Source organism: Microplitis mediator, chromosome 6, assembly GCF_029852145.1.
Source record: "Microplitis mediator isolate UGA2020A chromosome 6, iyMicMedi2.1, whole genome shotgun sequence".
Taxonomy (NCBI): Eukaryota; Metazoa; Arthropoda; class Insecta; order Hymenoptera; family Braconidae; genus Microplitis; species Microplitis mediator.
Window position 1 is genome coordinate 1,567,144 of NC_079974.1, and position 21,898 is coordinate 1,589,041.

The 21,898-nt window shown below is 37.2% G+C and overlaps 2 protein-coding genes across 2 annotated transcripts in view; both read right to left on the bottom strand.

The window, feature by feature from the left end:
- Positions 1-21,898, bottom strand: part of LOC130670361 (pseudouridylate synthase RPUSD2-like) — a 174,538-nt gene that overhangs the window by 138,182 nt on the left and 14,458 nt on the right. The window lies entirely within an intron of this gene.
- LOC130670359 (uncharacterized) lies at positions 9,219-18,655 on the bottom strand. The gene is made up of 2 exons (XM_057473739.1): positions 18,163-18,655; positions 9,219-11,068 (listed from the first exon to the last, which is right to left on the bottom strand). Exon 2 carries the CDS (start codon positions 11,056-11,058, stop codon positions 9,346-9,348), a length of 1,713 nt encoding a protein of 570 aa, XP_057329722.1. The 5' UTR covers positions 11,059-11,068; positions 18,163-18,655; the 3' UTR covers positions 9,219-9,345.

A 21,898-nucleotide genomic window follows, 5' to 3' on the forward strand; every position in this document is an offset into this window, starting at 1 on the left:
ACAGGTTCAGCTTCTGGCTAGCTATCTCTCTCTCTCGAATAAACTCTCTAGCATTTTTTTCAGCTCGCAATCCAACACGCCATGGCTCTTTTCAGGGCCACCAAATTGTTCAAAACGTATATAGCTCTCAAGACATTTCTGTTATTTATAAGAGAGAGAGAGAGAGAGAGAGAGGTTATAGATTTCGAGACTTAAGTTTTTTCAGGTATATTAGTCATTTCCTTATAGGAACCTTTTTCAGGTATAGTAACCATTTCCTTAAATTGTTTGTAACGGGGTAAATTAGGTCATTCTATTGACCAAAATCATGATTTATCACTGATGGCCACCTACCTTACCTGCTACCCCAATTGAGCATTCGATTAAGTTTTTCGACTTGTCGCCGGGCGCGCTAATAGAAAATACTCTCACGCTAGGCCCAATCATAATTAATTAAGGGAGGGGTTTTCCGATCATTGCCGAAAATAATCGAGAGGAATTAATAAAACTAGAAGACAGCAGCGAAAAAGAGAGTAGTGACCGGAACGACCAGACTGACTCGACGTTCAGGACAAAGTCCATAGGATCGGGCAAACATCCAGACGCCCAAAGTTACAACCGGGAAGCACCGAGCCGGGAGGACCAAGTGACCACCAGGACAACTACATGGAATAGGACAATTACACGGACCAGGACAATTACCAGACCAGGACAACTAATACTGGACAACCGATGGGGAAAGAATAAACGTAATCGTGATAAGTATTTTATAGAATATTCCCAGAATATTTATTAATTAAATACGCAGTTATACGTCGTGTCCGCGAAGTATTGTCGTGTCTATTTTCGTGTAATATTCAATCGACCGCGTGAAATAGTTATTAAGGTTTTGTAATCACGTAGAGGGTCCAGGGGACCGCGTGAATTAATTAGTTAAGGTTTTATATCGCGTAGAGGGTCCAGGGGACCGCGCGGGAAAATATTAGCCACGTAGAGGATCTTGTCGACCGTGTGGAAAGTATTAAGTCGTGTGTGTGTATTATAGTCCAGGGGACTCAGTGTGAGTGTGTGTGTGATATAGTCAAAGGTAGTTGACATTAGGTAATAAAGTTTATAGGTAATAAGGTTTATAAAGGGTAATAAGGTTTATAATAAGGTTTATAGAATGAAGGTTCAATAAATATTGTCAAGGTTTAAATAAATAAAGGTTAAAATTGTCAATTGTGAAATAAATTAATTAATTATAAATTATCCTTCCTCTTCCTTCTCTTACAAATCTATTTTACACCGACCCTGACGATCCAAGATCCGGCTCTGGGAGGCCGTTATTACTTCCAGTGGCGCCCTTTGTAAGGACGACCAGAGTAGCAGCTTAGCCCTGTTATATGTTAGTAAGCCCATTTATTGAAGACACAAGTAACCTATATGGTATATTGGGTTTATGTATCTTAGGTAGAGCATAAGCTCTAAGTAAATTATTTTTATGAGTTATTTTTTTATTTTTCAAACTTTTTTTGAAACTTAAAAACTTTCAAACAAAATACTGATATATTTCACTTGAGCATTTCTTGCTCTGGAATTAAGATAGACAAAAATGTAGGTTCAAGACATTACCGACTTGTTCCAAGAACAGCGCCATTTTTAAATCAAAATATTGATTTACTCGGCTTATAAAAATAACTATTTTTTATTTTAGAAATTAAAAATTATAATGTAATTTTTTAAAATTAAATTTATTTACTTCAGATATGTAAAAGTAAAATTTTATTAAAACTGAAAACATTTTCCATCAAGACATTACTACTTGAACTAAGAATTTAAAGTTTTTAAAACAATAATACGACATTTTAAGTCTAAGACAAGTGGCCTTGCTTGAAGAATGTAATAGTATCATTTAAAAATAATATAGTTTCGGGTCAAAAAACAAAAGTCATTCATCTAAGGTATGAAATCTATAGAGCCAAGAAAATCTGAAAGAGCCAAGACCCGGAGGTCTTGTTGAAAAGAGCTAGTTCAACGTTAGTTCTGCGAAAAACTAGTTGTTGGTATGAGAAGTAGCTGGAGAATATTCAAGCCTCGCTCGCTTGAATATTAATTGGTTGATTAGCGCTAATAGCCTTGCTCGCTATCTGTAGGGTATTATTTTCCGTTTGACTGATCAAAAATGAATGCGCTGCCGCTTCCAGATTCCCTTCATACCCGAGAGCCAGGTTCTAGAATTTCGGCGTGCAGGGGAAAATTTCGGTAACTGCGCTCCAATGAGATGGCTGGATTAAGAGTAGAGGAGGTTAAGACTTGACCAATGAGAATTCAAGATTAAGGCTGAAGGGATAGATTTCGAAACTGAAATGCTTTTGAGTCCAGGCTCGGTGAAACTGTGAGTAGTTGCGGTCTCTCTCCATGGTCCGCGCAATGTTAATGAGTTTTTTTTTAAAAACACGATCAAAATTTTTGCACATAAAATTTTTATTGGAGTTGACTCCTTAAGAATCGCTTTTTGTATAAGGCCCGGGGTACGAAAAAAATATGAGGAGTAAAATCTACTGAACGAGTGACCTCGTTACGATTTTGTGCGCAACCTATCTTGCGCACCGTTCACTTTTCGGGCGTGAGTATGGAGAGACGTACATAGGGTATGCGAGTCTAGTCAAGATGTTAATTTCCTGCGAAAAATAGTTACAGGTCTCCTGAAAATATAGTTGATGGCTTAAATGTCCCGGAATGACACCTAGAAAAAGACCTTTTTTGGATTTTTTCTGGGAAAGAAAATTACAATTGTTATTAACAAAAAGCCGTTAAGAAAATTAGCCGTCCAGCTTTTTTGACGAAATCTCAAAAAGTATAAGTGAGAGCTCAAATATTAAAAAAATTTCTGAAAGAGCAGAAAATTTAATAGTAAAAAAGTTATCAACTTTCCGAATTGTAGCTCCAATATTTATAATTTTAATTTAACGTTAAAAATCGGCTTTTGCCCGGCAGTTTCGGCATGCGCACGTCGTCACTCCAGTGAGCGTAATTTTTGAATAGTTTTTTATACGATTAAATATTGATTAAAATATTTGAAAACATTCTGGTGTCATCTAGACACTTCAAAGAATATGATTCCGCGTTAATAAAAGTTATATCACCATTTTTCAAAAAGTTATTCAATTGTCAATTCCGGTATAGAAGTTTAAATAATTAATCTATAAATTTTTTGTTTCTGGGAGACCTTTTCATAAAAATACTCAACAAGATGACAGTATAATAGTTCATAAATTATTTTTGTTTTATCAATTATTCGTTGTTGAACTAACAGAAAAATATCAAATTTGGATGATGTATGATAAAAAATTTTAGTTTTTTTAATTTTAAGCTGTTACTGATTTCATATTCTTGTTAGGCATTATATGATTACTTTTGAAATTTTTTCATACCATTTGTTTGAAAATTTATTATAAACAAATGGATTAATTAAATAGCTTAGAAAAATTTTTTTTCACCATATTGTTAGCGTAAGGAAATGATGAATTAAAAAAAAAGGTGCCTTAATTATTCATTTAAATAATTAATATACGAAAAAAATGATTATGCCTTGAGCGTTGTATACGTTTTGAGATATTTGGTGGCCCTGAAAAGGGCCGTTGTATTTGATAGCGAGTTGGGAAGAGTTTCTTCCAAATCACGAGGTAGCTAGGCTGCACCTAGAGTTGTAGGTACGTTGGGACCATTACGCTGGGAACTTTTTTTCCGTTCCGCGATCTCTTGGTCCAAACTCTCCAAAATACTATTGAGCTCTTGTTCAATATGCTCGTGCAGCAACATGACTGCCTGTTCCAAAGTAGGCATCGTAGGGCTTGTAAAGTTGATATAAGGGCGAAGAGTCTGAATGTGATCTCTTGCCCATTCTATCACGTCAGTATAACCGTTCTCCATGATGCACTTGTCAATGAGCAATGTCAACCAAATGAGTCAGGTTCTTTAGTTCTAGATCGGTGCCAGCGAGCCAATCACAGCTGAGAACGAGTAAGAGAGGGGGCAGCTCGTATTTGATTCGTCTGATAGGAATTTGTTTTGTCAACAACTAATGAAATACGAGCTGCCCTCTCTCCTACTCGTGCTAAGCTGTGATTGGATCGCTGGCACCGATCTAGAACTAAAGAACCTGACTCGTTTGGTTGACATTGCTCAGGATCAAGGATGATAACGCATTGAACTTTCGTTGCGTTCACATCTAAGATTACAGTGTGATTGATTGATGAACTGAGGATTGATTTCGGATCGATATTCATTTATATACACAATTTACCGCCTGTATAATGCTCTACGAAGATGAAACCTAAATCCAACGGAAGGCAAGATAAGAGCAAATTGACGTCGTTAACATCTAACGCAACCAAATCTACGACCAAACTTAATCAACAAACTGCTGCATTGGCACCACCGAAACCCAAATCCACAATATCAACTAAAAGGCCACATGGGAGCCCAGAAAATGGAAATAACAAAAACAGAAAGATAATTGACAACACTGCTAATACTAATAATGACAAAATCGCTAACACAATCGATGGATATGACAGTGACATGTCACTTGAACACAGTGACGCACCTAGTAGTACAGTCCGTAGAATACCACCAATCGTAGTAACGCAAGAGATTACTGGGCATGCTGGTTTTTCACGAAAAATAGTCGAAAAATGTAAAGACAAAGTCACCTTCAAAATCGCTAGTAAAAAATTCTTTATCTTTACAACCACAAGAGCTGATTACGACGTCATCAAGACGCTATTCGATGCATCTTCAGTGCAGTATTATACGCACGCTTTTGGTGAGGACAAACTCAAGCACCTTGTACTCCGAGGTCTACCAAATGTCGACGAAAAAGATATCACAGCAGAGCTTAGTAATCTGCAGTTATCGGTTAAGAATGTAGCTAGACTAAAATCAATAAAAATAGCTGAACATAATCCGCTGTATAAAGTCACTTTCGACAGTGCTCAAATCATTAGTGACGTGCGCAAGATCAAATATCTAATGTATTACAAAATTGCATGGGAAAACTATCGCAGTAACAAGAAGGTGACACAGTGCTTTCGCTGCCAAAGTTTTGGTCACGGTATGCAGAATTGCACAAACGACCCCAAATGTGTCAAGTGTCTTGACCCACATCTCACTAGTCAATGCAAAAAACCACAGGACACAGAGCCTCAGTGCGTTAATTGTAAAGGCAAGCATCCGGCAAATTACACGAAGTGCAGTGCTTATCTGGAGCATATTGATAGATTACAAAAACGCCAGCAGGATAGGCAAAACAAAGTCGCATCTCTACGGCCAATATTCAACTTCAACAGAGATCAGTTCCCAGTGCCTCCAGCATCGCAGTTACAACATATTTCGGGCATCATGCCAGTCAACCAAGCTAGTCAACAAACAACATCACAACTCAACTACGCAGCGGCCTGTGACGTAATCCCAAAACAACAGCGGACCACTAGTGAAAGTGTGTTAGTCAACAGTGCAAGTGCTAGTGATATATCTAGTCTAAATGAATTGTTTAAGGAGATCAGTGTTCTTAATTCCCTTTGTGATATTAAACAGTTATTAAATATAATCAGAAACATAAACACTAAATTAAAATCATGTGATGACGTAGCATCTAAAATCCTAGTTATTAGTGAATGCTTATCTTATGGCTAAATCTAGATCCTCTAATAAATTAAATATAGTCTATTGGAATGCCAATGGATTGGCAAATAAACTTAGTGAACTACCTACATTCTTAAGTAATTATAATGTTCATATCTGTTTAATAAGCGAAACCAAGTTTACAAGTAAAAATACGTGTTATGTTCCTGGCTACAAGTTGTATCGAAGGGATCGCAACGGCGTAACACGTGGCGGTGGAGTTCTTTTATTGATTAAGAATGATATTAAACACATACCTATACAAATCAATAATGATACGATAGAAACAACAGGCATTAAGCTTGACAATAATTTAATAATCGTTTCAGCTTACGCAAAACCACAGATTACATTAAACAAACGTGACTTACAAAAGATTCTAAATCTTGGACGTAAAGTCATTATCGCGGGAGATTTAAACGCGAAGCACAGTAACTGGCACTGTAATCGTGCTAATGCCAGTGGTACAGTATTACATGATTTTATCATGAGAAGACCGTATGATCTAGTTTATCCTGATAACTATACTCATATCCCGTCCAATGGTAATTCCCCCTCTGTAATAGATCTTGCTATAATAAAGAATGTTATAAAGTACAAAAAACCAGTTATATTGGAGGATCTAGATTCTGACCATATGCCCGTACTATTAGAATTAAATGATGTTGATATTACTGTAAATAAAGTTAAATATTTAGATTATAAGAAAGCAAATTGGCAAAAATTTCGGCAATATTTAAATAAAAACATAATCATTAATAACAAAATAAATACAATAAAAGATATCGATGAGGCTGTTAGTAAACTCACTAGCTGTATCAACGAGGCAATAGGAGAAGCTATTCCAAATATTACCTTAAAAACGAGAGTAGATAAACTACCAAAGAATATTTTAGACATGATTATAAAACGTAACAAAATCAGGAGACTATACCAAAAAACTCGCAACATATTGTTCAAAAACTATAAGAATGAGCTAACAAATAAAATCAGATATGCGATCGACAAGTATACAAATGAAAAATTAGATAATAACCTAAAGTCACTTGATATTCGAGACAACTCTCTCTGGAAGGCCATTAAAATTCGAAAAAACAGCAAAAACTCAATTCCGCCACTTGTAGATAATAATAAAACCATCTTTGACGATCGCTCAAAGGCCGACGCCCTTGCGGACGTCTTTGAGCGAGTACACCACCTCACAAATTCTATGTATGACCGTGATACAGAGCTATTAGTCCAACAAACCTATGACAATGTGTCTAAAACTAAAATTGACAAGGCGGAAGTGCCCCTTGTTACCCCCAGAGAGGTTGTCGCGGCTATCAAGCAGACTAAACCCAAAAAAGCTCCTGGCTTTGATGGGATACAAAACATTGTACTTAAGAATCTAAACAAAAAATCCATTGTACAATTAATGTATATACTTAATGGATGCATATCTCAATCCTACTTCCCATGTAAATGGAAAGTAGCAAAAATACTCGCATTTCATAAGTCTGGCAAGCCTAAAAATTCACCAAACAGCTATCGACCTATCAGTTTGTTGCCTACACTAGGCAAAATTGCCGAGATAATTATCAACAAAAGATTAGTTAATCTTCTGCAAAAAAATAATATTATATTAGAAGAACAATTTGGCTTCAGAAAAGCGCATAGCACATATCAACAGCTAGCGCGTCTTACAAACCATATCAGCCTAAATTTTAATAGAGGAAAGAGCACGGGACTACTACTATTGGATATCGAAAAAGCCTTCGATACAGTATGGCACCGTGCTCTTATACATAAATTGAGATTATATGATATTCCGCTGTACCTAATCAAATTTGTTGATGATTATCTCGGTAATCGCTCATTCAAAGTTAGCATTGGCGCGGCACTAAGCTCCGAACGTAGTATTGTCGCAGGTGTCCCGCAAGGGTCAATTTTGGGCCCTACCCTATTTCTCCTGTATATAAATGATCTACCTAAGCTTGCAACAACATCCCTGGCGCTTTTCGCCGACGACACAGCTATTTTCTCATCCTCCTACAATAAGAATATTATCATTAAACATTGAGACAAATCGCCTATTATCTTCGCGACTTTTACCAGCAGCCACCAGAATTCGCGGGTTGAACCCTGGCTTAGGCTGGCCTCTAACAAATTTTTATTTATGCTGGACAGAGCAGTGGGCTGGGGTTCTTGCAAAGCAAAAGACCCGCACTTATTCAAGACCGGCAACGTATCAAAAGTTCATCAACTTACCTCACGGCTTATTATATTATTATAGATGGTATTTTTATTCTAGAGTATTTTATTAATAATCAAATTACTACTTGTAACTCAATTTAGAATAGTTAAATCAAACTTTTAGGCACTCTTACCAGTAATATAGGATAGGGATAGAATAAGGTGGTGAATAATATAGGGAATTTATCAGGATAATATGCAATTTTATTGCCAATCGTAACAAATTCAACTACTTACAATTAAATTCCTTCAAAGTACAATATTGGTCCTGGTTGGAATGCCGGGTGCCAATCAGTGGCCACGTGGAAGCACGCCAATTAATACACTGATTTTATTATTTAATTTATAATATTATTACCGCGAATATATCGCCGGTAACGTATAATATTTTAAATATGCTTAAGTTTAATTATAATTAATTACTAATAAACAGTACAAAGAAAGAATACTAGGTTGCAAGTTAATTGCCCGGAAAATTATGCAGTTTACAGAATATAAAATATTGCAAGTATAATAGTTAATAACGTATGAACGTTAACGGATCCAGGATCGAAGTGGTGACGGATAATTTTTGGGCATCGGGCTCGCCTCCTGACTGTCCCCACTTCTTCCTAACGGCATGCGTCAACGTAAGGGGTTGTCATGTGACCACGGCACTATGACATGTGACATTAGACGGCAACGAGACGGAAAAAAAGCGGGAACCGCAAGGCTGAAGGCGACTAAGACAATTCACATTGTCTCAATCCCCCCCACCAAGCCAAGGTTACCCTTTTGGATTTCCGTCTAGGTTGTCCGACAATAATAATACATAAAAAAAATTATTTACTTTAAATTGTTTACAGTGGTGCGAATCGATCGCCCAAAATTGCAAGTTACTTGCCAGTATGTAAACAAAAAATTTTTAATTGCAGGAATACTGCCAGATATTAATTAAAAGAATTATTGCTGGTCAATCACCAGTATTGCAAGTAAATTGCCAGTTAAAAGTAAAAGAACATTGCTGGTCAATCACCAGTATTGCAAGTGAATTGCCAGTTTGAAATTTTTATATTAAAAAAAAAAGATCGCAGCCGTTAGGGGTATTATGACCAAATTTTCCAGCCCAGCCCCCCTAATCTCACGCCTACCTCGATCCTGGGACTTCGACCTAGATCTGCAATCTTTCTAACCAAAAAAATAGAATTCAAAATATTTATTATTTTTTTTTTTTTTTTTTTTCGCTTAAAATAATTGTAGATGATAACATAATTTTAAATCTTTATGTTCCACAGCCTTTGGGCTGTAAAAAAAAAAGAATAATAATTTTTCTGCTGCCAACTGCTACAGGACTCGGAGCTGTAATTGAAAATTATTACAATTGGCAACAATAATAAAATGAATCAATGAGATGAATATGATTAAGTGTATGTATTTTATTTAGATTTACAATCTAAATCGGTAACGTAGTAGAGTAAAATATTTTTAATCGGTCTTCTTAACAGCTCGTAGATGACTTCGATGAAACTGCTCAATTTCTTCTCGACTATATTTCGCTGCGATCCAATCCTTGTACCCTGGGTATCTTCGGTTGCAGGAATTACAGTGAGGGTCAAATAGCTGGACTGGGATACCACAGCCTTGACAACGTCCCCGTAGATAGTCTTTATACTGTTTATCGTGAGGACGGAAGCACGTTGCCGTTGTAACTTGGTCCTGATAACACACATGACACATGTCAGGCCGCCATGGTAACCGACATTCGGCAATTTTATGATCCCGTTGCCGACAGTTTTGACACGCATTGGTTATGTACAACGACTGAGCTTGTGTCGTTACTGTTTGTGTCCAGGATTCTCTCAGTTCTGTGTGACATATACGAGGCTTGACGGTGACGCAGATCTTCTCAATAGCCTTGCAGAAGGTGGCAAAATCCATGAAGTGGATACCGTTGTGAATTACAACCTGTTGTGATGTATCCGTAGCAGCTGCTGTAGAGTTCGATGGTAGAGTAGAGTTGAGGCCAGACAAGAATTGCTTGTATGCCTCTTTCGGTGGCAGTGAGACTTCATATCTTGGAGCTGGAGTGGTCTGCGAGTACGGTAACGAATTGGCGAACGTTACCATTTGGATCTTGGTCTTAATATCCTTGGAGATAGCACCAGAAGCTCTCAGTGTCGTTACTTCCTTCTCAGTCAACTCTTGGCGGGCCATTCTCCGGGCAAGCAGTGATGATGGTGGAAATCTGGCATTTTCTGGTGATGGACGTTGATACGCGCCCTCACGGATTTTCAGTCCAGGATTTGGACCACACGCTGACGATTGTTGAGCCAGTAACGATATCATCGACTTATTATTTGGAGTGATCCCAATATCATACTCCACTGGAATGGCAGACTGTGTTGGTAACGTCTGACAACTAATTTCAGTAGTAATTGACGGTGTTTTGGCGGTGACGGCTTGAAACTTATGTAGAAATTCTTCTGGACTGGGCTGCTTAATTTCAGAGATCATCTGCTGACTTTTCTGAACTTGCTCCGATAACTGTTGAAGCTGAGCAGTAAGATGCATGGTGGTATTTAATTCTGGAGCAGTTGGAGGTACTTTTAGGGACTCCAACTGTGTTTTGAGTTCTGCTACTTGCTCAGTGTTAGTTTGGACCACTATTTGCAGATCTTCGAGTCTCTCGTCGATACGCTCCATCCACTGGGTATCGAATCTTGATATCCCAGATGATGTTGGCGTGACCGTAGGACGTTGACTGGTGGCACGGTCAATACGAGCATGTAATTTACTAAATTCATCTTTCATGAATTTAGTAAGTGTCTCAATCATTGCTGACGTAGGAGTAGTAGTACTCGGTACATATAATACAGATGAGGGCCGACCAAACTCGATACCAGTTGTTGTTTGCCATGGTGGCAAAGAAGTTCCGGACTCAGCTGATGATACTAGCCCAGTAGACCATGTTGATGATGATGCAACGGTTGTTGTTATCACTGGTGTAGCCGGTGACGAAATTGACGGTGTTGTGTCAGTAATATGCGACAACTCTGATGTGGTATTTAATGAGAGTGATAATGAAGCAGATGGTGGTGTAACTGGATGAGTTGATGATGTTTCAACATCAGATACTTCATCCCCAGACTCATGGAGTGAGGCCTCGGTATCTGAGTCGCCAAATAATTTTACTCTCATGATGAATGATCTGAAATATATCGATACTAATCAGTTACGTCTTCGAGACCGTCTAGGAATTTTTAAGTCATTGTAATAATATGTGCCAATATCGTTACCGGCATTATCTTGTAATTTAACTACTAGAGGACTTAAAATTTTAGATACAATGGCGGGTCCCGAATATTTTGGTGCTAATTTAGCACTGTAACCATCTACTTTTTTACTCAATTTTTTATTTAAATAATAAACTTCATCACCGACTTTTAAATCTATTGGAGTATCAGAAAATTTTTGTTTATTTTGTTTACGCGTACGTTCCCGAGCTTTCAACATATTTTGCTCAACAAAATGTCTTAATTCGATTGCACGGTCCATTCGGGCTTGCCAAACGGTAACGTCAGATACGTCTAGATTTTCGAGAGGATCGGTATCGTTAATTAGTCGTGCGTCACGTCCGTGATTTAAATAAAATGGTGACACTCCTAAGGCAGTGTGTACCGAGGTATTGTACGCGAATTTTAAATCATCGAGATGTTCATCCCAATCTTTTTGATTTTGACTTGTAAACGCGACAATCATAGGTTTAATTGTGCGATTACAGCGTTCGACGGGATTTGCACAGGGGTGACCGATAGGGGTTGGTGTGAATTTTATGTTAAATTGACTAATTAAATTAATTATGTCTTTATTTATAAATTCTTTGCCATTATCAGAGATAATTTGACAAGGAGGGCCCCAATGATTAAAAACAGCCGTTAGGTGATGTTTTATAATTTTACCCGATTGTTGTTTCAAAGGGAAAATTTCGAGATAGCGAGTGTACAAATCTTCGATAACGAGAGCATATTGGTTCCCCATAGTTGAACGAGTATATGGGCCGATGGTGTCAATCGAGATAATGGACCAAGGTTGGGTTGGTGGTCTCGTGCCGATATATCCTTGCGGTTTTGTCTGATCACTTTTGGTCGTTATACAAGTCTCACAAGCTGAGACGTAAGATGCCACGTCTTTAAACATTCCTGGCCAGTAAAAATTATCCCGTATCCGTTGGTAAGTTTTATCGATCCCGAGATGGCCTGATTGGGCTTCGCAGTGAGCTTTCTCGATAGCTGGACGAATTTCTGGCTCAGTTAAGACAATTTTCCAAGGATTTAATTCACCGAGTATTTCCTTGACAGCTAGTGGACGGTAAAAATACAATTTATCATTCTCATATTTCCACTCACGGTAATTGTCCGGATATTTTTGGACAACGCGGACTTTTTCATCATACCAAGCGGAATTTTGCGCAATTACGCACAGCGATGGAGAATTAGAATCTGAAACGAGTAAATTGGCAGTCTCTGGTTCTTCATATCGACGTGAAAGCGCGTCTGGAGCTTCATTCTGCGTACCCCGATAGTGAACAACTTCGATATCGTAAGCAGAAATGTCAATAGCCCACCTGGCTAATCTACCTGCAGGATCTTTTAGCGAGTGAAGCCATTTTAATGCAGAATGATCGGTATAAACCGTGACTGGTAAACCCTCGATATAACCGCGTAATTTCCGTAAGGACCACACGACAGCAAGACATTCTTTCTCTGTTGTCGTGTAATTCATTTCTGCTTTATTTAAAGGTCGACTCAGACAGATAATTAAATTTTCTCGATCAAGTTCTGGATCATACTGTGTTAAAACCGAACCTAATCCAGTGTTGCTAGCATCGGTATATAAACGATATGGTAAATCTGGGTGAGGTAATGACAATGTTGCAGCTTTTAACAGAGCTTCTTTCGTTTCAACAAAAGCTTTCTCTTCAACGTCTGTCCATTCCCAAGGAACTCGAGTACTGGTCAGCTTGTTCAAAGGACCTTGGACTTGTGCGACATTTTTAAGATGTTTATGGTACCAGTTAACTAATCCATTAAATCTTCGCAGTTCCTTACGGTTAGTGGGTCGTTTATAATCTGCGATCGGTTCTAATCGAGCTGGATCGGGTTTCAAGCCCTTTTCATTGATGATAAAGCCCAGGAAATGAACTTCAGAGCACCCAAAATGACTTTTTTCTTCATTCATCTTTATTCCAGCCTTGCGGAAGCTTTCAAAGACAGCTTGAAGAAGGATTTTGTGTTCTTTTAAGTCATCGCTGATAATTATCCAGTCGTCGAGATAAGCAAAAATTTTATTTTCAGCTTCGATGTGAGAAAATCGTGTTTTTAATGAATCAACAATTTCTCGTCGTACCGTATCCGAGACTTCTTGATAAGTACTGGGGGCATTTGTAAGACCAAACGGCATCCGGATCCATTCAAATAAACCTCGGCCATCTACGCAAAATGCTGTATATTGACGGCTATTTGGCTCAACTAAAACATGATGAAAGGCATCACTGACATCAAGTACTGAAATTACTTTAGCACCCTGCAGACTTGACAAAATACGATGCATGATCGGTAACGGATAAGCAGATTTTTTCGTGACTTTATTTAATGGCCGGTAATCGATGCACATGCGCCAGGTATTATTTTTCTTCGGTACCATTACCGGCGAACATGCCCAAGCACTATTCGAAGGCTGAATATAACCCTTCGCAAGTAATTCATCTACTCTATCATGCATCGCTTTCATTACTGGGGGACTTCTACGATAGGGTTTGGTACGCACCGGAGTGTCATCAGTTAGTTCAATGCGATGTTGAACTAAGTGTGTTAAACCCAATTTGACCTGTTTATTTTTCTCGAATTCTTGGGCTAAGAATCGTTCAAGATCGGCCCGTTCAACTGAAGAAAGTGCATTTAATGACGTTAGATTGGTGAATCCGGACCGAGAAAAAAATGAATGGATAACATTACTGGTATTTAACTTCCAAGTACTATCCTTGGAATTTACTTGAATCTCTGCTAGCTGCCAGAAATCAAGACCAAGGATGACTGGAGTAGATAATTCAGATAAAACACTCAACCAAGTAATGATATCGTGACCGTCAAGTTTTATTTTAAATGGCGCTCCACCACGTGTTTGCGTGGACTTGGAGTTAGCCATTGTTACCCCATGAGTGCTAGTGGGGTCAGGTGTGAGATCTTGCAGCTGATTTTCTTTGATTTGTTCATAAGCAATCTCAGAAATATAGCTGCGCTCACTCCCACTGTCCAGTAATGCTTCCAACTCATATTTACCGATAGAAATTTTAGCGATCATGCGACTGACTGTCGAAGGTGCTTTAAGACTCGCTGAAGACGTCATGAGACTGTAATAATTACCATTACTGAGGATCGGCAGTAATGTACTTTGTTTAGTGTCGGCATTCAGTAATATCGAGAATTTTGGGGCATAAGCAATCTCTTCACTGGAATCAGAGCGATACTCGTCGATCTCTGAGTCATATAAAGGACTAATATCCTCTCTTAGATCACAGAGAGGGGTATCGTCTGCATGTGAGTCATTCTCGAGATTTAAGACCGTTTGCCGTTGCCGTTTTTCAGTGTCTAAATCAATTAATGAATTTTCGATTAAAACTTTTGGTCGATCTTTATTAATATTATTTTTAGAATTACGCGACGGGTTTATGGATTTTTTAATTTTAGATTTCAGCGTTTTTATCGAATTCTTGATTTTTGGTGTTTTGACATGTAAAATTTGCTGTGACGCTTCAGAACTCGTTTCCCAATTGGACTCTGCATCTGCCAGCTTGTCAATAATTTGATCGAGAGGAGTTGTAAAGTCAATTAAATCGACGTTGGGATTTTCCGAAACGTGACCGACTGATTTTGGAGCATCTGCAGCAATAGGATAATTTAGAAAGAATTTCCCATTACTGATCATGAATTCAGGAGCATCAGGATTTAATTTAGACGACTCAGGTGTGACGTTACCGATTTCACTCGATTTATCCGAATTTTCAATTGACACAGAGGCCCTGGTAACGTGATTGGTGTCTACCAGGGCACTTACTCGTTTTTTGGAGATGAGGGACGAGAACGAAGGGGCAATCCCGCCTTGATACGCAATTCATCCGTTACTGGACCACAACAAACCTCAGCAACGTGACCAATTCTCCCACAACGACCGCAGACAGGAGCTTTTGGTGTAAAATTCGATGATACTGGGATTGAACTGACTTTTCCCGGTGACGTATTTACAGTAGCCTGATCTAGCTTTTCTAAGATGGTTTTCATCATAGACTCAAAGTTACTTAATAAGGTGGAAGACTCAGAATTTAAATTTTTATTAGATGAATCTAACTGTGCTGGATTTTGAGGGTATTTAGAATTATGAAAATTTTTATTGTTGTTAAAATTATTATTTCTATTAAAATTGTTGTTTCTATTAAAATTATTACGGTTAGAATTGTTGGTTGCAAAATTATTATTACCGGGTGAAGTGGACGGCTGTAAAGTCTCGATACTGTTTAGTTGATCGGATTCTGAGTCTTTGATGGAATTTAATTGTATACGCGTTTTAATTCTACTGTTATTTTCTTTAGAAGTTTTGAAATAAGGGTTCAACGCATCAGCTGTTGGCTGCCAAGCACTAACCCGTGTATACAATTCTGCGTACGTCATTATTGTCGTATCCGAGAATTTTTGTAAAAAGTGAGGGTTGAATCGCGAAACTATGATTCGAATTTGTTTAGCCTGCGGTAACGGATCTTCGAGCTTTGCAAAAGCACTTTGCATGCGATTAATAAATGCAACTCCTGTCTCGTCGTTGCTTTGTTTAGCCGAGTAAATCCCCTGCAACACTGCCTCATCTGTTTGCTGAACCTGCCAAATCTTAAAAAACTCTTTGAAAGCCGCCCAGCTATGAAATAAACCTTCATTTTCATAGTACCACTCTAGTACGTCGCCGCTAAGGGTGTTGGTTACCACTGCCTGAAAATTTTCGAAGGAAATGTCGTTGCTGACCATCCGCTGCTCGATTATTTTTAAATATTTCTTTGCGTCAATTGGAGAAGTTCGATCACGAGAAGGAAACGAAATGTTCCAAGATTTTACGAGGCGACTAAGATCATATAACCGCATAGAATTAGAACCACTCGTGTTTGAATTTCCCGCTGGAACTGTGTATGTATTACACCATGCTGACTGCTGTGCTGGTGGATATGAGGGTCGTGAGTACATGGGCGCGTATGCTGGTATGTTATTACCATTGTGTGATTGTGTGTATGTGCATGGAAGTGAAGGCTGCAAATTCATATGTGGTGGTAATGTATGAATTGGTGGTGGGACCATCGAGTGCGCGTACGGTTCACGCGCAGGTAAGCTATACATGACGGGCTGCTGCCCGCTCGCTTGCGTTGCCGGGATGAATGCATGTGGGTATGAGTTGACGTAGCTGGTAGGGAGAGGGTTTGCTGCTTGTGACGTCACAGTGGCAGTGGGAAATAATTCTCTCGGCATCAAAATACTTGACGCATTCGACTGAAAATTCGGGGGTGGTAAATGTGCACCCGGGGGTCGTAAAACCGTACTCGAAATCCGAAGCAAATGTTGACGTTCGGCTTGCAGGGCTTCAATTTCTGTTCGTAGTCCCGAAACTACGTTTTGTAATACGGCGACGGAGGTCGTATTTTGAGCTTCAGAAATTGGCGCAACCCCACTAACGTTGTGAGGGTTAACATTAACGTTACCGGTCGCACTGGTAGTCGAAACATTATGATTATGATTTACAGGGTGACTTTGGGTACATATAGTACTGTTGTGGAAATCATTGTTTGGCATAAGGTTGACGAGATCGTCCATTGCACTCGTACTTGCAATTGCCGCGCCCGACGTAGTGGGAAAATGTAAAAGATTAACAGGGTTGTCAGCGGAGGTGACCGAAGGAAGTGACTGCGGAATCGGTGTCCTTGGTAGCATCGTATTTCAACAAAAAAAAATTTTCTTTATCAAACGAAAATAACTTCTTTGCAGAAATAATATATTAAGATTTTATTATTGATATTATTATTTAATCCAGACTAATCAGATTATAAATAAATCTGTTTCAGTAACCGTTATCAAAATAGAATTTAATTCAAAGCTGTAAAGGTGATTAATTTATTGAATAGAACAATTAGTAATTTATTTTGACTATTACAATACTTGATGACTAATAAATTATTATTTATTACTGCAAAGATCTTATTTGAAGTTTGTTTAATTATTTATTTTATTTTGTCGAGCAAAAGATATTTTATTTTAAACCGGAAACGTTTGTACTCTTTTGTATCACAAAAAAAAGTTATTTACTACGGACAAAATTTTATTTTAAAATTTTAAGTATTTATTTTAATATTTACTTTAGGCTGTCTTTATACTTGAGTAGAGACTGTAAGCTGTAAAGCAAATAAATACTACTGTCTCGTGTCACGACGCGTATAGCTAGTATATGCTCAAGGTTACAACGCACAAAAATCTTATGGAACCAAACCGGCACACAATATTACAATGACAATTTCTAAATAATTTATAATAAATAAGTAAATAATTTATAATAAATAAATAAATAGGATTAATAAATAAATAAATAGGGGAAGTAATTAAATATTTTATGAAATTAGATGAATAATGAACGATGAAAAATAATGAAGAGATGAATGTAGGGAAATAAAATTTTTAATACTGGTAAGAAATTTAGTTAATGACTAGAAATTTTGGTAAAAATTTTAAGAAAAGCCGTGAGAAAAATTGATAAAATTTTTCGTTGCTGGTTTGAACTACTGCAAAGTCCCTGTTCGAGCGCCAGTTGAGACAAATCGCCTATTATCTTCGCGACTTTTACCAGCAGCCACCAGAATTCGCGGGTTGAACCCTGGCTTAGGCTGGCCTCTAACAAATTTTTATTTATGCTGGACAGAGCAGTGGGCTGGGGTTCTTGCAAAGCAAAAGACCCGCACTTATTCAAGACCGGCAACGTATCAAAAGTTCATCAACTTACCTCACGGCTTATTATATTATTATAGATGGTATTTTTATTCTAGAGTATTTTATTAATAATCAAATTACTACTTGTAACTCAATTTAGAATAGTTAAATCAAACTTTTAGGCACTCTTACCAGTAATATAGGATAGGGATAGAATAAGGTGGTGAATAATATAGGGAATTTATCAGGATAATATGCAATTTTATTGCCAATCGTAACAAATTCAACTACTTACAATTAAATTCCTTCAAAGTACAATATTGGTCCTGGTTGGAATGCCGGGTGCCAATCAGTGGCCACGTGGAAGCACGCCAATTAATACACTGATTTTATTATTTAATTTATAATATTATTACCGCGAATATATCGCCGGTAACGTATAATATTTTAAATATGCTTAAGTTTAATTATAATTAATTACTAATAAACAGTACAAAGAAAGAATACTAGGTTGCAAGTTAATTGCCCGGAAAATTATGCAGTTTACAGAATATAAAATATTGCAAGTATAATAGTTAATAACGTATGAACGTTAACGGATCCAGGATCGAAGTGGTGACGGATAATTTTTGGGCATCGGGCTCGCCTCCTGACTGTCCCCACTTCTTCCTAACGGCATGCGTCAACGTAAGGGGTTGTCATGTGACCACGGCACTATGACATGTGACATTAGACGGCAACGAGACGGAAAAAAAGCGGGAACCGCAAGGCTGAAGGCGACTAAGACAATTCACATTGTCTCAACATATACAAAATCATATTAAGCTACTTGAGACATATTATAAAAAATGGAAAATTAAAATAAATACAAATAAAACATCTGCGACAATTTTCTCACATAAAAAAGCACAGTGCGGTACTAAACTTACCATGTATGGTGAGCAAATTCAATATGCTGATGATGTCAAGTACTTAGGCCTAACTCTAGACAGCAAACTAAGCTACAGCAAGCATATCGCACTAGTGGCTAAGAAAGCTCATGCTGCGATCTCAATACTCTATCCGCTATTGTGTCGAAACAGCTCAGTAAACAAAAACAACAAACTTACCATTTATAAAATGTGCATTAGGCCCATTATGCTCTACGCGTGCCCCATATGGAGCAATACATATAAGTCTAACTACAACAAACTGCAGATACTGCAAAACAAATGCCTCAAAATGATTCAATATGTAAATCCACGAATTAAGATCAAAGATCTAAATGATATGTATAACGTTACACAAATTGAACAATATGTTAAAGATATAGCTATTAAGTTTTATAATACCAGATTTGATAATCTTAATATACTAAAGAATGTCTGTAAAATTAAAAAATACCACCCATTCTTAAAATATAAAATGCCGCAGCAAATATGCATAAGCTAAATTCAACGTGGCGAGTGCCATGTGTTCCCTTTTTACATGTGCTAGACTGCATAGGGTTTTTTGTTTTTCGATTTTTTCTCCCTATATCATATGTATTTCATATATACAAACAACAATATTGTTAAACTAAGAAAACATTGCGCACTGGGTTATGTTATTCTAATAACGGGAACCAAAAACATAAATTAAGTTGTATACACTGTACAAAATGTATTGTAAACTATATTTTTAATAAAAATTTTAAAAACTGAAACTGACATTGCTCATTGACAAGTTTATCATGGAGAACGGTTATACTGACGTGATAGAATGGGCAAGAGATCACATTCAGACTCTTCGCCCTTATATCAACTTTACAAGCCCTACGATGCCTACTTTGGAACAGGCAGTCATGTTGCTGCACGAGCATATTGAACAACAGTTCAATAGTATTGTGGAGAGTTTGGACCAACACATCGCGGAACGAAAAGAAAGTTCCCAGCGTAATGGTCCCAACGTACCTACAACTCCAGGTGCAGCCTAGCTACCTCGTGATTTGGAAGAAACTCTTCCCAACTCGCTATCAAATACAACGGCCCTTTTCAGGGCCACCAAATATCTCAAAACGTATACAACGCTCAAGGCATAATCGTTTTTTTCGTATATTAATTATTCAAATAAATAATTAAGGCACCTTTTTTTTTAAATCATCATTTCCTTACGCTAACAATATGGTGAAAAAAAATTTTTCTAAACTATTTAATTAATCCATTTGTTTATAATAAATTTTTAAACAAATGGTATGAAAAAATTTCAAAAGTAATCATATAATGCCTAACAAGAATATGAAATCAGTAACAGCTTAAAATTAAAAAAACTAAAATTGTTTATCATACATTATCCAAATTTGATATTTTTCTGTTAGTTCAACAACGAATAATTGATAAAACAAAAATAATTTATGAACTTTTATACTGTCATCTTGTTGAGTATGTTTATGAAAAGGGCTCCCAGAAACAAAAAATTTATAGATTAATTATTTAAACTTTTATACCGCAATTAACAATTGAATAACTTTTGAAAAATGGTGATATAACTTTTATTAACGCGGAATCATATTCTTTGAAGTGTCTAGATGACACCAGAATGTTTTCAAATATTTTAATCAATATTTAATCGTATAAAAAACTATTCAAAAATTACGCTCACTGGAGTGACGACGTGCGCATGCCGAAACTGCCGGGCAAAAGCTGATTTTTAACGTTAAATTAAAATTATAAATATTGTAGCTACAATTCGGAAAGTTGAGAACTTTTTTACTATAAAATTATCTGCTCTTTCAGAAAAACAACTCCAGGTGCAGCCTAGCTACCTCGTGATTTGGAAGAAACTCTTCCCAACTCGCTATCAAATACAACGGCCCTTTTCCGGGCCACCAATTATCTCAAAACGTATACAACGCTCAAGGCATTATTGTTGTTTATAATTTCAAAACTGTATTTTGGAATTAGCAGCTTAAATTACATATAATTTTTATACATAAAATTTTTATTAGAGTTGACACCTTAAGAATCGCTTTTTGTATAAGGCCCGGGGTACGAAAAAAATATGAGGAGTAATATCTACTGAACGAGTGACCTCGTTACGTTTTTGTGCGCAACCTATCTTGCGCACCGTTCACTTTTTAGGTGTGAGTATGAGGCGACGTACATAGGGTATGCGAGTCTAGTCAAGATGTTAATTTCCTGCGAAAAATAGTTACAGGTCTCCTGAAAATATAGTTGATGGCTTAAATGTCCCGGAATGACACCTAGAAAAAGACCTTTTTTGGATTCTTTCTGGGAAAGAAAATTACAATTGTTATTAACAAAAAACCGTTAAGAAAATTAGCCGTCCAGCTTTTTTGACAAAATCCCAAAAAGTATAAGTGAGAGCTCAAATATTAAAAAAATTTCTGAAAGAGCAGAAAATTTTATAGTAAAAAAGTTCTTTACTTTCCGAATCGTAGCTCCAATATTTATTGCGAATTCATATTCTTTGAAGTGTCTAGATGACACCAGAATGTTTTCAAATATTTTAATTAATATTTAATCGTATAAAAAACTATTTAAAAATTACGCTCACTGGAGTGACGACGTGCACATGCCGAAACTGCCGGGCAAAAGCCGATTTTTAACGTTAAATTAAAATTATAGATATTGGAGCTACAATTCGGAAAGTTGAGAACTTTTTTACTATAAATTTTTCTGCTCTTTCAGAAATTTTTTTAATATTTAAGCTCTCACTTATACTTTTTGAGATTTCGTCAAAAAAGCTGGACGGCTAATTTTCTTAACGGCTTTTTGTTAATAACAATTGTAATTTTGTTTCCCAGAAAAAATCCAAAAAAGGTCTTTTTCTAGGTGTCATTCCGAGACATTTAAGCCATCAACTATATTTCCAGGAGACCTGTAACTATTTTTCGCAGGAAATTAACATCTTGACTAGACTCGCATACCCTATGTACGTCTCCCCATACTCACGCCTAAAAAGTGAACGGTGCGCAAGATAGGTTGCGCACAAAAACGTAACGAGGTCACTCGTTCAGTAGATTTTATTCCTCATATTTTTTTCGTACCCCG

Excerpts from the sequence above, each read along its gene's own strand:
- LOC130670359 (XM_057473739.1), bottom strand. The coding sequence starts at position 11,058 with ATGAGAGTAAAATTATTTGGCGACTCAGATACCGAGGCCTCACTCCAT.